At 35.8% G+C, this 16,126-nt stretch overlaps 1 protein-coding gene across 1 annotated transcript in view; it reads left to right on the top strand.

Moving 5' to 3' along the window:
* The window catches only part of RFX3 (regulatory factor X, 3 (influences HLA class II expression)), a 48,646-nt gene that overhangs the window by 14,912 nt on the left and 17,608 nt on the right, over positions 1-16,126 (top strand). The window contains exons 4-6 of the mRNA XM_009871754.1: positions 4,488-4,562; positions 8,904-9,085; positions 9,636-9,755. Of these exons, the coding sequence (XP_009870056.1) occupies positions 4,488-4,562; positions 8,904-9,085; positions 9,636-9,755 (377 nt within the window). The remainder of the gene's footprint in view (positions 1-4,487; positions 4,563-8,903; positions 9,086-9,635; positions 9,756-16,126) is intronic.

Genomic DNA, 16,126 nt, shown 5'->3' with positions numbered 1-16,126 from the left:
GGACCCGTGGGAGTATCTCATCAGGTCCTATGGACTCATGCACCCTCAGGTTCTCTAGATGTTCCTGGACCTGATCTTCTACTCTGGGTGGTTCTTCACTCTCCCAGATCCAGCCAATGCCCTCTGTGACTTAGATGGTGTGGCTGAAGTGATTTCCAGTGAAGACTGAAGCAAAAAAGTTGTTGGGTACTTTAGCCTTCTCTGTATCTTTGGTAAACAGGCCACCTGTATCCCTCCAGAGAGTCCCTACATTCTCTCTTCTCTCTGGCATACCTGTAGAATGCTTTTTTGTCATTTTTAATGTCTCTGGCCAGATTTGATCCCTTCAGGGCTTTAGCTTTTCTAACCAGGTTTCTAATTTCACAAGCAATTTTGTTGTAATTGTTCCAGGTTACCAGTCGTTGCTTCCACCCTTTGTGGATTCCCCTTTTGTGTTTGATTTTGGCCAGGAGTTCCTTTTTCATCCATATAGGTCTCCTGGCATTTTTGCCAGATTTCTTGCTTTTAGGGATGCAATGTCTTTGAGCGTGAAGGAGATGATTCTTAAAAGTCAACCAGCTTTCCTGGGCTCTCAATACCTCCAGGGCTTTGTCCCATGACATGTTACCAAGGAGGTTCCTGAAGAGGCGAAAGCCTTCTCTTCTGAAGTCAAGGGTTTCAAGCTTGCTGAGAGTCCACTTCTTTGCTGCTCTTGAGATCTTAAACTCCACCATCTTGTGGTCCCTACAGCCAAGGCTGCCCATGAGGTTAGCGTTGCCCACCAGCCCCTCTCTGTTGGTGAGAACAAGGCCTAGCATTGCAGCTCTCCTCATTGTTTCCTCTGTCGCTTGGATAAGGAAATTATCATCAGTGCATTCCAGGAATCTCCTGGATTGCTTGTGCCCTGCTGTATTGTCTTTTCAGCTGATACTGGGGTGGTTAAAGTCCTCCATGAGGACCAGGGCTTGTGAATGAGCAGTGACCCCTATCTGTCTATGAAGAGCCTCGTCCACTTGGTCCTCCTGGGCAAATGGTCTGTAGCAGACCCTCACTTGCAATGTCTCCTACTCTCTTTCACCCTGGCCCATAGGCACTGGGTCTTCTCAGCATCACTTGATGCAACAGTGTATTGAATTTCAACATGCCATCTAAAGTTGCCTGCTTTGCTGCTGTTCTAGAGTGGTTTGCAGATGCAAACAAAGACAATAAATTGTAGGATATCCAGATTAATTGCACAATGTGAGAGCTTACACTTATGTAGATTTTCTTTAGGTCCTGACATCCTCAAAACAACTTACTGTAAATTCTTTGTGTTAATAGTTGAATTGTTATTTAATCAGTGGAGTTATGAAAAAGTACTAATTCATTCTTCTTCCTAAGAGTAAGGCAATTTTTTTCAAAGTGAATTTGGGATAGGTTTTTGCTGTGTCAATGCTATAGGTATCCGAGACTATTATGCGTACTTTGTTTATCTAGTAACACGATAATGGACACTAAGACAAACCTAGCAAGAACAGTTAGCTACTTCCAAATCAGTAGATCACATATAGTCTAAACATTGTAAGATTCCGGATGCATATACTAGCATTAAGCTGTTGAATTTTTTAACCCAGGGGAAATACCCTTAATCATTAACAACTGTATCAGAGTGGAAGGCAAAATTTAGTTGGCAAACAAAGTAAATTGGAGAAGTTTACAATCTACCAAGAATTGTAGATTGTTTTCAATCTACCGTTGAAAACAATAGTTTTCATAGCTGTCATGCTCTAATTTAGTGTATACCCATGTTTATCCTACCATACACACTGATTATCATTCCTCCCAGAAATGTAACGTTTAGCATGGTTTAGCTGGAGTTGCAATAGGAGAGACAGGATACATTTCATTTATCAGTCAGAACTTTTTAAGAAATAATGATTTTAGTCTTGTTAAGAGAAAAAGAAGAAAAATCTGTGACTGATCACATATTCAAATAAATGAATGTGTAATTCTTGTTGCCATTTGGCATTTCAGATGTATATGTAGTTGGTTGTGCCTGGAATCTCTCACTGCTTATTGCTAAAAATGCAAGGCTATCAGCTTTCCTTTTCTATTTATGAAGAAAATGCTTTTAGATGTTATAACTGTTTGTATATTCTTTCCACAAAATAGCATAATAAACACCACTGCATTACCTGTAAAATTAATCTGTTTATGTGCTTAAATGCTGTTTCAGTAAATGATTTAATGTCTAGAAAACCGGTCTCCAAGTCAAACATATTTCATGTTCAAAAATAGTTAAAATAAGTGATTGTATAGCCTCCATAGGAAGAAGACTTCTGTCTTTAAAGGCATACGTATCTGTCAGACAAAGCCGAAAGTTCATTTTATCAAAATTCAGAATAGAAATAATGAGCAAATTAATTAGTAATGAGAACAATTTATCTTGAAGCTTACCTTGCTAGGGTATGATGAAGATTCATTTAAAATATAGATGAAAATTCATTTAAAATATAGATCACATATCATTCTGAGCTTGATAAAATAATTAATATGTTTTGGTGGTGGTGACCCTGCTTTGCTTATGCTATGCAGTGCATGTGACCACAGACTCATTGTCTTCAAGTGGCCTTACTGGTGAAATCTACTTCTGAAAGTAACTCCAGCAACAAAAATCCACCAAATGACAAAAAAGAAACAGTTTGTTTATTTGACTCATTGCGTTTATTTGACTCATTGACACAAAAAGGCATTGAAGCGATACAGGAATAAGGAAGGAGGGTCATCTGAAATTCCACTTTTCTTTTTAAGTGCAATTACTACTACTTTTTAGCAGATTGCAAAAACAGGTCCGCAAGGTGCAGTGACAAAATGAGAGTAGTGCAGTAGTGGGAATAAGCAGCAGGAGGTGTAACTCAGAACGATAGTACTGCTGTGGACCAAGCGTTGTCGAGCAAGTAACCCAAGATTTATAACTAGGATTTAAATGTGTATATGGTGTTCGTTATTTGATTGTAACATTATGCTAAGGGAAATCCTATGGCTACAGTATATAGTAAGGTGACCTTACTGTGACTGTAGTGTTTTTTATCATGCAGCATGGTTTTTAAAATTTTCTCTTTCCTGTGTGATTGAATACTTGACCTCATAGTCTTTTCCACTGAAGCAAGAGGAAATCGGGATATTTTAAAACTCCCCATAGTATGGCTGTGTAAGAGTATATTTTCTTGCATAGTAGTTGTGTATTTTTAATAATATATTTTTTTTTAAAAGGGCTGTGTGGCTAATATTCAACAGTTGTAAGAGAAACAAGAGGTGATTCCACATAGTTACTACAAAAAAATAGTTGTCAGTTGCCCTGTAAAAAAGGGAAAAGCTAATTTTATATGTAAATTCAAATCTTACCTGTAGTATTTTTTAGTTTCTGTGATACAGAGAGTGAATTCAGCCAATTTTGATAAATTAGGCCACTAAAATTGTAGATACTACTGTGATATTTGCAGTAGGACAGGGAAGATTCCTTAAAAAACGTCTACACAGAGAATTCTGAGCGTTTTTAAAAGTGTAAGTGATGTTTTCCATTGCTTTAATTTTGGCCATTTAATGTAGCTAATCAATTGCATGCCTTTTCTTACTGCACATCCCGTTGTCTCTGTCATTTTCGTTGTTGTTTTTGCTATTCTAGTTCCCCAGTTAAATTACAGTTGGATTCTATTTTCTTTTCTTTAATGCTGTCATTATAAAACTGATCAAAATATCCATTGATACTAAGAAAGAACTGGAATGGATGTGAGAGTATTTGTACATTTGGATTTAAAGAAATATTATTTGTATTTTGGTAGTGCTGTGTTTTCTTTTCTTCTTAAAAGGCAAAATTATTGTGAACATACTTGCTTTTCTAAAGGCTGGATCCTGCAGTCTGTGTAACTCCCAACTTTCCATTTACTTTGATGGCTGGGAATATTCAAAGGGTGCTGGCGGCAGTAAGGGTGATGTCCTGTCCCAGTGAAGCTAATGGTGGAAAACCGATTGAATAATTTAAGTTTGGGATTTGATTCTGTGATTCTAGAAAGCTGAAGTTTTGTTTCTAATTCAGTTCTTATTGCAAGCTGTACATGTCTCTTTCTGGTGTAACTGGACCAAACACAAATCAAGGCCTTTCTTAAAATTCTGTTTAGAGATTTGGTTTTTTTGTTTATTAATGATGGTTTTGTTCAATAAGGGTTATTTTTGTTTCAGTGCAGCTCACAGGGAAATCTACTCATTTAATTTTCTGGGCAGGCTGGAAGGTAAAATGAACTTTAAGGCTGTGGTCCTGCAGTATATATGCAAGCATAATGCCTTTCTGACCTCATTGGGAAGATTTGTGTTCGCTAGGACTCTGGAATGAAGCCCTTTAGTAGAACATATGCCCTAGCTAGGAATAAAACAGGCAGTTCTAGATCTTTAAAAAATCTGTCAAAACTTCTCTAATCAGGCTTTTTTACTATCTCGTCTTGAGTCCTTTTTTTAATGACATCTATTATCAGATTGAAATGGCGATTGAGACACTGCAAAAGTCTGATGGTCTGTCCACTCACAGAAGCTCTCTTCTCAACAGCCATGTAAGTTGTCTCTTCTTCACATACACTCTCTCTTGCTTGTTCTGCATGCTTAGCCTGCCTCTAAATGTTTGTTTTATTTTATTACTACTTTTTGCTCTTAATCTTCTCATCTTAGTTGCTTGTAATCTTCTACTACATCTCCCATGGCTTTATTTTGTTGGATGAAATGTCCTTATGGTATATTGCAAAGTGTTACCTGTTTCTATGCTCTACACTTTGTGTTAAGACAATTTAACACATTTGACTGTTTTGAAGATTATAATGTAAATATCAAGATAGACTTCAAATAATTCTAAATTAGCTGGCTTTTGACTTTTTAAATAAAGTTGTCTACAAAGCAAACTCTGTGTATCCTATATTAATTTGGGGGCATGTGAAGAGGAAGAGAAGAAGCAAACAGCATGCTTAAATAGTACATTTAGATTAATTTTAGGTGCTTCTTTATTTATTGTAACAGACAGTTTATTATTAAATTACTAACTTAAGAATCCTAATGATCCTTATGATGACCTGGAAAAAAATTAAAGGATTATCTTAATCTGAATTGCACAAAGATGTCCTATTCATCTGCCTTTTGCTTTGTTCTTATTCTGCAAATCTCAGAGTTAAGAACTTTCTACAAACAAAACTAAAAGATATTTTAATAAAAATGTGATCTCCAAATACATAGTGATAAACCCATTATATATAACTTTGAAATAAAGGAAAAAGACCCATAGTTAATTTAAACTCTTTATATAAATAATAATAGTAATAATAATATTTCTTTGTAAGTCTTTTTTTGATTTTTTTTTCTTTTGGTATTTGTGAGGTTTGTGTTTTGTATTTTTGCCATGTTGATTAGTTTGTATTCATCTTACCTCTGTTTTCCTTCTCAGCTTTAACAATTATAATAATTCAAATTCCTTTGTTGTTTTGCAGAAGAAATTTAAATTTGTTTTATGGTCTTATGTAAGAATATGATGATTGAGGCTGTCCCTCAAAAATTCGATTTAAAAAAGTATGTTTTAGCAGGTTTCAGTCTGAGTTTGGGGTTTTTTTTTCTGTGTAAGTCTAGTATTACAAAAACTTACACAAAATGTTATACAGAATGACTTCTACATTCCACCTTGTATATTTACAAAATAATTGTTCTGAAGAAAAGACAGTGCCAAAATTACTATTTAAATAATAACAGATAATATTAGATAATACCAAAATTATTATTTAAATGTAATTTTTTAAGGGACCATAACTTTTTTCGTCAGAGTATCAGAAATTTATGTTAAGACTTGTAACACTTGAACTGTTGATAAATTTATATTTAATCCTCTTAACAGATCTGGAATCTTGGTACAAACTCAAGAAGAATTACAAAATAAACCTTTATGCTCCAGGAAACTGTGTTCCCTGCATACCTGGTGCTGTGCACTGTTCACAATGTGTTCCTAATAATGAGATTTGCGTTCAGCTCTGAAATCTTACCATGAAATTTCTTTCTTGACTGAGAAGGCTTTTTCAGAATTGTTCTAATAGGGATATATCCTTGACTCTGGGGGAAAAAGAAATCAATGTACATATTTTTATGGCGATCAGTCTTTCCTTTTGGAAGAAGTTAACAGTCTATATCAAACTTAGTGAATGTTTTGCCTATTTTTAAAGCAATGCTCATTGTCTTTAAATGCAAGTAAGGACAGCATGGAGGAAGTTTAAGTATTCTTTACTATTTGCCTCTTCAAAGCGTTCTTGCTAATGGTTTAGTTTGGCATTAATTAAAATAATTGAGTTTAGTAAATTTTAAAATATAATTCTAAACTGTGTGTTTCACTTTGCAGATGATGTATTATTTTGCAAGGAAACAGTAGGTTTGGGATTGGGATGTTTGCCCTAGGATGCCTCTTTGACTTAGGGTTTTTTTGCCTGCATTCATGTGTGCTTATTTTAAGGAGTTTGTCATTTCTCCTCTGTTTTCTTTCCTGATTTATTTCTGCATGAGATTGACTTAATTCATAGTTGAATGCGGCTTAATGGGAGTTGCAGTCAGTTTAGCAGGTCTGATTCTGTAAATATTTCATACCGTTATCCATCTTAGCTATATAATATGGTCAATACTACAAATTAAAAAGCCAGGATTCAAACCCGAACAGTTCAGTTTTAGAATTATATTTCATCTTGGTAGAAAAAAATTATTTTTTAAGTAGTTTAGAGTAGCTTTATAATGTTTTGGGTTAATTTATTTTTTTTTTTAATTGTATATTAACAGCACATTTTCTTCCAGGCTATAATCTAGCAAGTACTGACTTCAAGCCTATGCTAACTAACTCCATCCAGGAGCAAAAATTCTTACATTGTACTCACCTTTTGGTTTGGGTTTTTTTAGCATTGAATAATGCAAGTTATGATTGAAATAACATCTGTTAAAAATCCGTATCATTAATGAAGTGCACGTAAAGTGATTCATAATAAGTTAGAAGCCATCTGGAGGAAAATATCTTTAATGCTTTATACGGAACTTAATTGGAAAAAAATTATTCTTTTTCGCCAGCCTTTTAAGATTCACAGAGCTTTTCCCTTTGGGGAAAACAGAAACACCTCTAATTCTGTGTCTGTTCTTATTAAGTTACATATTTAATAATACATAAGAAATGCTATATAGATGTAGATGTAATAATAGATTTTAAATATATAAAAAATGCAACAGTTGAAAGATATGATTACCTTCATTTCTAAGCCCAGAAAGGCTTATGTCAGGTCATTATTTAAATAAGCTTAATACATTTAAATGATGGTTAAATGTTTACGATTATACTTTTTCTCCAGCTTTATTTCAAAATGACAAATGATTGATTTGGAGGCACTTATGAATGCTAATACTTTAAAAATAATGGTACAATAACTTAGACAAAGATGATGACTGTACTTTTTCATTTTGTCTGGAAACTGAGGTAAACATTTTATGTCTTGGAAACATTTACATTGCACATATTCTACTAGAGCTTACATTTAAGAAACCTGAAAAGTTATAGCCGTGTTTTCAATAAATAGAAAATATGGAAAAGTTGTTTGAATGGTCTAGAGTAAATTTTCTAGTCATGTCTTTGCATTTGTATTGCTGAATTTCTCACCGTGACTATAACATAGATATAAATTTAATATATTATAGTATGTAACAGTTCTGTGATAAAGGAAAGATTGGGACTGAAACATTTCATGGCTGTTACACTCTAAAACATTCATTCTCTTTGCATGGTAAGTTACACTGGATATTGATGGAACAGAATTTGTACAGTGCTCTAACAGAAAATAATTATGCAAAGGAATAAAAACCACATAGATCGTCCAGCAAGCTTGAATATTCGCACTGTACTATTTTGATAGAAATACTTTTGAAAACAGAGAAGTAAAATTCAAACAGAAAATGACATTTCAAGCCATGTCTAAAGGAGAATTTCAGGGAACTGAAACCATGACAAGTACTGGGGAAAGGTAAGGAAAATGTTAGCATATCAAAAAAATAGAATATTTCAATGTCTCCTCAACCTGTAGTGTTTTTTTAATCTATTTTGTCATCCTCCTATAATGTTAAATTTAGGAGTATTAAATTATCCTTTTTACTTGTACATTAGTGTCAGCTAGAGGTGTTTTGTGAGTGTGCACCACTTGGAAAGTCCAATGATGTTACATAAAGAGACCTTTCTTGCATGTGTCTAAAATTACCTACCACAATTACATGAAAAGATTAATATTTTTCCAAGAATCTCATTCTGTTCCTCCTGGAAGTCAAAGGTAAACAGGCTACAACTGAAAGGCATTATACACTTAATGCTTTATAGACGTACTAGCTATTTTCGATGTTATCCAGGTTGCTCTTTGACTTACATGGAATAGCTTTTTTCCTATATGTATGTGAGAGTAAAAAATAAGTATTGTAATGTTCATTAACATCAGGCAAAAAAACCCCAGTATAATATTCCATATTTACTATTTAAATATTGTTAGTCCAGGAAGTATTTTTTTCTGCAATTTATGTGTAATATATCTATTTCTTCGTGGTAATAACAGTTTGTCTTCAAAGCATAGATACCTTTATCAAGTATTGGTGTGTGGTACTGAATCAAAAATATTTTAAGAAGTGGATGCTTATCTGAGGTCACAAGTGTGATGAGTTCTGCTATTTCCTGGTAATTCTGAAGATAAATTCTGAAGCACTGTGGTATAGCTAGCATTTAAGGAGTCTCTGAAGAAGACAGTAGTTGTTTAATAGGCCTGAAGAGTGGTTTCAAAACTGTCATAAATTAATGTTATATGGCTAAGATACTTTTAATCATGATTTTTTTCTTTTTCTGTTTGTATATGATATAGCTTCAATGGCTTCTGGACAACTATGAAACTGCAGAAGGAGTGAGCCTTCCAAGAAGTACCCTTTACAACCATTACTTACGACATTGTCAGGAACACAAGCTGGATCCAGTCAATGCTGCCTCCTTTGGAAAACTCATACGGTCAATCTTCATGGGATTACGGACCAGAAGACTTGGAACTAGGTTTGTGTTAATGAAATCTTAAACTACAGGAGAAAATACAAATAATAGTTATAAGAAACTTGTCTGCTGCTCAAAAATTATATAAAACCTATATATAAATATTACATGGGTTTTCTGTCAGCTATGTTTCCTAATGTGAAACATTATGCTTTTCCAGATGATATTATAGTTTTACTTCTCCTGGGTTTGACTGTTTGTGTTTAAATTTGATAAATACACTGCAGATTTTTATCAGTACAAATAAAATGTAGCTTGTTACTTGGAAGTTACTAACAATTGTATTTCTCCATAACTAGATAAGTTGTATTTATTTGCATTTTATTTTTCTTACTCAAGTGAATTTCAAGTTAAAATGCTGGATAAGATTTGCATAAGAGTGAATTGTTTCCCAAAAGTGGTAAAATGACACCCATGTAAAAACAGGTATGACAAGAGAGTCAAACCAGGTTTTTTGGTATTATTTTCCAGTCAGTGTAAATTTTAGAGTAAATATAACGTAAATGCATAAAACCAGTGTTACTGTTATTTTAATTCTTGCTCTTACATAAAGGGGAAACTCCAAATACCATTACTATGGGATTCGTGTCAAGCCAGACTCTCCTCTTAATCGCCTACAAGAGGACATGCAATATATGGCTATGAGACAACAGCCCATGCAGCAGAAACAGAGGTAAAGTGTGCAGTGAACATGAACACTTACTAATATTTGTAACTCATAAAGCCTTTAGTTTTTCATACATGGAAAAGTTGGAATTCTGATGCAACTTTTGTTCAGCTTCTCTGCTGTGGGGAAAAAAAAGAAAACAACAATTATATATTTAATTGACATCACTGAAGTTAGATGCGAGTCAACATAAATGAATATTTAGCTAAAGTTTATCATAAATTTGCAAAAAGTAATGATAATAAATTGGGATATTATATGAACAGACACTTTGTAACTGTTCTTATCCCAGTGTTGTTATCCCACAAGCTGAAGCAAAGCAGTAAGACCTTGAATTCTAAATTTTGTTGTTTGTTTTCATTACTATATAACTTTAAATATAAGCTGCTTGTAAGAGAGCTAGTGTTAAAGTTCAGTTTGGTATTTATTTCCTCTCCCTCTGAAGAATTAATGTGAGCATAATGGATGGCCTCTAAATTGATTTAAGTATTTCCCCTCAGCATCTGTTGTCCTGAGGATCCTGTGAAAGCTCAGAAGTGGCACAGTGACCACAAAGGGCTATGAGAAACTATAGCAAAAAAATGGATATCATTGTATTTCTTTGAAACTATTTTTTGTTTGACTGATGTCACTAGCCTCCCATATTACCCTAAAGCAAAATGTCTCTTAGACATGTAATTTCATGAAACTCATAGGTACAACAACAGCATATCAAGCAAGACATCCTTAGAACTATTACCACCAGAAAAATCCAATTGAATTAATAGTTTGGTATAGGGTGCTAAGCATATTTTGCGGCCTTGGACACCATTGGAATATAGAAAATGAAACTTCAGACTTAACTTCAAACACAGATATCACTGAACTGATGTTACTATCACTTACAGAAGTAGTTACAACACTAAATACAAATTCATGGTAAGATACATGGTCTTAACTGTCTTGTGCTAGGCATAATAAGGAAGCCTGAGATGTCTCTCAGTATGGTCATGTAGGAAATTCTTGTTACAAAAATCATTGCAGGATTGTAAGGTAAGAAAAGGTGATAGTTATTCACAAAATCTCCAAACAAGCTTATTTTACCCACTCAGGCTCATTCACTTACAGAATACATTCACTCACAATTAAAATCACCTGTATGCACCAGGATATATGGCGTAATCGTCTAACTAGAATTGTTTCTATGAGTTCTTTTCTGGAGAAATTATGGCAGTTATCTGGTCATCAGCACTACTCTTGTTTCTTCTTGATTCACAATGACAAAATGATTTTGAACTTGCGTCATATAACTTTTAGGAGTGGACACTGCTTTTCTTTATTATTTGCTTTGTTATTTTGTTTAACACCACCATATGTCTTATGTAGTTCCCTTATTTTCCTTGCTGTCCTGGTTTGAGCTAGAATGCAGCCAACTCTTTTCAATGATTTTACTCTTCAGCTTAGTCTCTTCTAAGAGAAGGAACTTTCCGAAGTTAACAGCATGTTTCTGCAGACAGCATCTGACCCTAGAAGTGATAACTCCTGATGTTTATAGTTACAACCAGGATTGATGGGCAGAAAGACTCTTGCTTATACATGCTTTTATAGAAACCAAGGTTGCTGCTAAATCTTTTGTGCATGTCAGGGTGCTGGGAAGCAAAAAGGCTTGTAATAAAAAGTTGCACCCATGGGGAGGACAGGACAGGTGACCAAAAACCTGACCAACAAAGTATTCCATTCCATATATGTCATATTTAGTATAAAGCTGAGGGATCATGAGGTTATGCTGTCTTCTTCAATGACTGGTGTCCAAGGAGGATTCTGTTCTTCTGCCCTCAATCTTGACGCCTGAGTTTTTAAATCCAGTTCCTGAACTGAGTTCCTGAACCCAGCTATTGAATCCAGTTCATATCTGCTGCTAGTCCGGTCTAGGAATTTCTTGGTGCCTGCCTGCTCTGCAACATCAGTGGCGATTGCCATGGACGAGGCAGGAGTGTGTGGTTCAATATTGGGTTTGTATGTATTATTTCCATTATTTTCTTATTAGTGCCATTATTGTTTCATTAAATCTGTTCTAGTTTTTATTCTCAATCGATAAGTCGCTCTGCCTTTTTCCCTTTTCCCTTCCCCTTTGGGAGGAGAGAGGGGCATCTGTCATTCATCCACTGTCCGGCCCAGCCCTAACCCTGGACACTTACCTCAGTGTGTTTGATGGCATTTTCTTGATGTTACCTTTGTTGTAGAATCAGTAAGGTTAGAAAAGACCTCTAAGATTGTCAAGTCCAACCACGTCTACATGGTTTTTAACACCTCTAGGGATGGTGACTCCACCACTGCCTTGGGCAGCCTGTGCCAATGCTTCACTACTCTTTCAGTAAAGAAATATTTCCTTTTCCCTAGTGCAACTTGAGCCCATCTCCTCTCCTATCACTTGTTAAATGGGAGAAGAGACCAACTGCCATGATGCTACAATATCCTTTCATGTAATTGTAGAGAGCAAGGAGGGCTCATCTCCCCCTCCTCTGCTCCAGACTAAATAATCTCAGTTACCTCAGCTGCTTCTCATAAGACATGGCCTCCAGACCCCCATCACTAGCTTTGTTGCCCACCTGAGCACCTCAATGTTTTTCTTACATGGCAGCACCCAAAACTGAACACAGTACTCAAGGTGCGGCCTCGGCAATGCCGAGTACAGGGGCATGATTAACTTACCTGGTCCTGCTGGCCACACTGTTTTTGATACAATCCAGGATGTTCTTTTATGCCTTGGCCACCTGGGCACACTGCTGGCTCATGTTCAGCCGACTGTGTACCAGGACCCCCAGATCCTTTTCTGCCACGCAACTCTCCAGACACTCTTCCCCAAACGTGCAGCATTGCCTCAGGTTGTTGTGGCTACAGAGCAGGACCTGTTGAATCTTGTACAGTTGGCCTTGGCCCATTAATCCAATTCACGCAGGTCCCTCTGCAGAGCCTTCCTAACCTCGAGCAGATCAACACTCCCACCCACTGAGGTGCACTTGATCCCCTTATCCAGATCACTGATAAATATATTAAACTTGTGACCAATTGCCAACTGGATTTAACTCCATTCACCACCACTCTCTGAGCTTGGCCAGCCAACTAGTTTTTCACCTAGCGAAGACTACACCTGTCTAAACCATGAGCTGCCAGCTTCTCTGGGAGCATGCTGTGGGAGACAGTGTCAAAGGCTTTACTAAAGTCCTGGTAGACAATGTCCACAGCCTTTCCCTCATCCACTAGGCAGGTCACCCTGTCATAGAATGGGATCAGGTTGGTCAAGCAGGACCTGCCTTTCATGAACCTGTGCTGGCTGGGCCTGATCCCCTGGTTGTCCTGTATGTACCATGGGAGTACACTCGAATGTCTGATTATATTTGAGTGAAGTTACACCTAGAGCATTGTGTAGAAGTTAGAGCATACCTTTCCTTTCACCTGTGTTTTACACATGCACACATACATGCATGAGTACACTCCCATTCATGCTTGATTCATATCAATCTTAACCTCTTTGTCAAGAATCTGTAAAGATACTGGTGAAGGATGGGAAGTACAACGCACTAGATAATGATGCTAAATAGATAGCTCTTACATGAAAAATACTGTACTGTATTTTCAATTGAGGCTAGCAATAAGACGAAAGAAAACAGGAAAAGGAGAGAAGCGGAAGTTTCTGTCACTTAGGTGCAATACTGCAGACAAGATCACCATGGTTTTGTATCTTAATAATAACAGTTGTTTTCTTACTAAATACTTAAAAGTAGTGTCCTGATTTGAGCTAAACAGAACCAATTCTGTTTAGTGATTTTACTTTTCGGCGGAGTCTCTTCTGAAGTTAACAGCATGTTGTTGCAGAGAGTCTATTACTAGAAGTGGTAACACCTGATGTTTACTTACCACCCAGGATTGTTGTGCAGCAACGCTCTTGCTTTTACCTGCTTCTGTAGTGACCAAGGTCACTCACTGCTAGAGTGACCTTGGTCATTTGAATGTTCTGATTATAACAGTCATTTTGGAAAAAGACTTTACTGTCCGTAACCCGCGACACTTAACAAATTGACTAAAGTATTCCACAATCTAGCCTGCTTACTTCATGACAGCCACTTTCTGCATGGAGCAATCTTGAGCTTTGGTCCATTCTTCTGTCTTGGTAGTGTTACTTCTTCATTTTAGTCTTTGGTTATACAATGTCAAGCTGTATTCCACATTGAATATTTTGCCTGATTAATTTTAACAGAACCTTAGACATGCATGTATTTCGTAGCCCTGAGAAGCAGGGTTTGGGAGTAAAAAATAAATGCTAAATATAAAAATCACTTGACTTAAAACTTTAAAAAATGAACTTGTATTTTTGAAGTAAGATTTCTTCCATATTTACAGGACATGCTTAGTATCCAATTTCAATAGCTGATATATATCTGTGTATATTTACTCTAGTGTATTGAAGATTTATAGCAGGTTTTATTAAGAGATAACCAAAGGACTGAATATTATCATATGCATGATTAGAGTAACATCACTCTTTTTTCAGCTTTATTAATGTATCTAATATTTTTTTAAATCAGTGGTAAACTGCAGTCAGTATACTTTTTCTGTGTAGTTACACCAATTCTACCACCTCTATCAAGCACATCTAATAGGACCTCTAGTCATTTTTTGGCAAAGACTGTAGGCTGATTGTATGCTACAGATATTTTTTCTTTGTTCCTTTGCTTAATTGAGGGTCATGCACCTTTTCTCTTTGCATAATTTGGCTATCCAGCGTGCTCTTGTGTATGGTCATGCTCAGAGTTTGTTCTGGGGTTGAATTCAAGGATCTGAGATTTATCAGATAAATTTCAGAGGGAAAGTAGTGTTGTTAGTTGCTTAGTCTTTTTTGTGATCAGCGTGAGCTGTGGGAGTTCTCTTTCTTTGTTGCAGTAAGAAAGAAAAAACAGAGTACCCACAGATCACAGATGCCAACAGTCCTGTCTTCCAGCTGAGACAGTGGTTTGGCAACACCAACCACATATCAAAACGCTTAAAGCCTTTTTGAACTGAAGAAATGCCAACTTAATGACTAGTCTTGGCTGGAAGCTAAATCCTTGCCTTTCAGCTGGACTTGCTGTGTGGTGCACATTTGCAAGGGAAGGCCTGGCTTGCCTCTGTCATCCAGCTCCTAGGTGTTTTCCAGGGTTGGAAAATACAAGGTGTTTAAATGGTTGTTATCCATCCATTCTGGATCAAACACAGATGGGACTAACAGTGAACAGACATCAGACAAAGATTGTTAGGAAAAAATAACGTGATATCCAATCCAAATATTATGCCAAATATGTTTTCACAGTTTTAAATATGGCTCTAAACACTTGCCACTCTAAACTGCAATCTTATTATAAAATCTCTTTCCCATAATCATTCCTTGCCAGGCCACCTAGGGGAAATATATCAGAGATACAATTCCTAAAGTGAAGTTCCATTTTAGCCTATTTTTATTTAGCTCTTCATGAGTGGAAGCTTGTGGCTCAGAAGCTGAATTATCTTTACAGCTTAGTCAATGCAAATTGATAAAGGTATGTTTGTCTTTCCTTTAGAGCATTCATAACAATGTATGCTTTAAGTCATATTTCCAGAACCAGCCTCCAGCTTTCCAAGGTAATTTCAAATATATCTTTCAGTTCTTGCACACAATTACACCTTTTTGCTTTCATTTACAGGAGGTAAACATCAGCAGGGTTTTTTTGATACATACAATAACTGTATTGTTACATACTGTACGTTATAGCATTCAGCTAAAATATATATTATAATTCTAAGAAGAAATCACTAATCACTACTTCCTATAGATGTTGTTTACCCTACTTATTTATTTTAATTAGAAAATTATCTGTATTTTTCTACTGTTCTCTTTCCTGAATTCTCATGTTTCCTGGATATACCATTCAGTCAAACATTACATTTAAACACAGCTACTGTGAGTCTAAAGTATCCAATATTTATTGGTCTTTCTAAAAGAGTCTTGGGTTTATGGACAACAGAGAAATTATATATTTTAATAGTGATATTTCTCTTGAAGGTAGAGAGCAAGGTAGCATAGTCCAGCAAACACTGTATCTGTAAAATTGGGCTTCAAGTTTGTTAAGATAGAATATCCAAAAATGGTAATAAGAGAACTTATATGATAAACTGCTAAATGCCTTCTTAATGGAGTAGTGCACAAAAATTTCAGTCTTTCTCTTGAACAAGCACAGATATTTTGTGTATTGTATGGTCATTATGCTGAGGTGATTGTGGCTTTAAAAAACTAGAAAGTTCTGCCTTGGGTTTCTAGCTTAGGTGTATCTCAGCAATGCTTTTTGGGCCGAGGAGACATGTTTTAAAAGCACACACATGAAATT

The sequence above is a fragment of the Apaloderma vittatum genome, unplaced genomic scaffold, assembly GCF_000703405.1.
Source record: "Apaloderma vittatum isolate BGI_N311 unplaced genomic scaffold, ASM70340v1 scaffold12776, whole genome shotgun sequence".
Lineage (NCBI taxonomy): Eukaryota > Metazoa > Chordata > Aves > Trogoniformes > Trogonidae > Apaloderma > Apaloderma vittatum.
The sequence above is the reverse complement of the archived record's forward strand: the minus strand, read 5'-3'. Positions and strand labels throughout refer to the sequence as shown.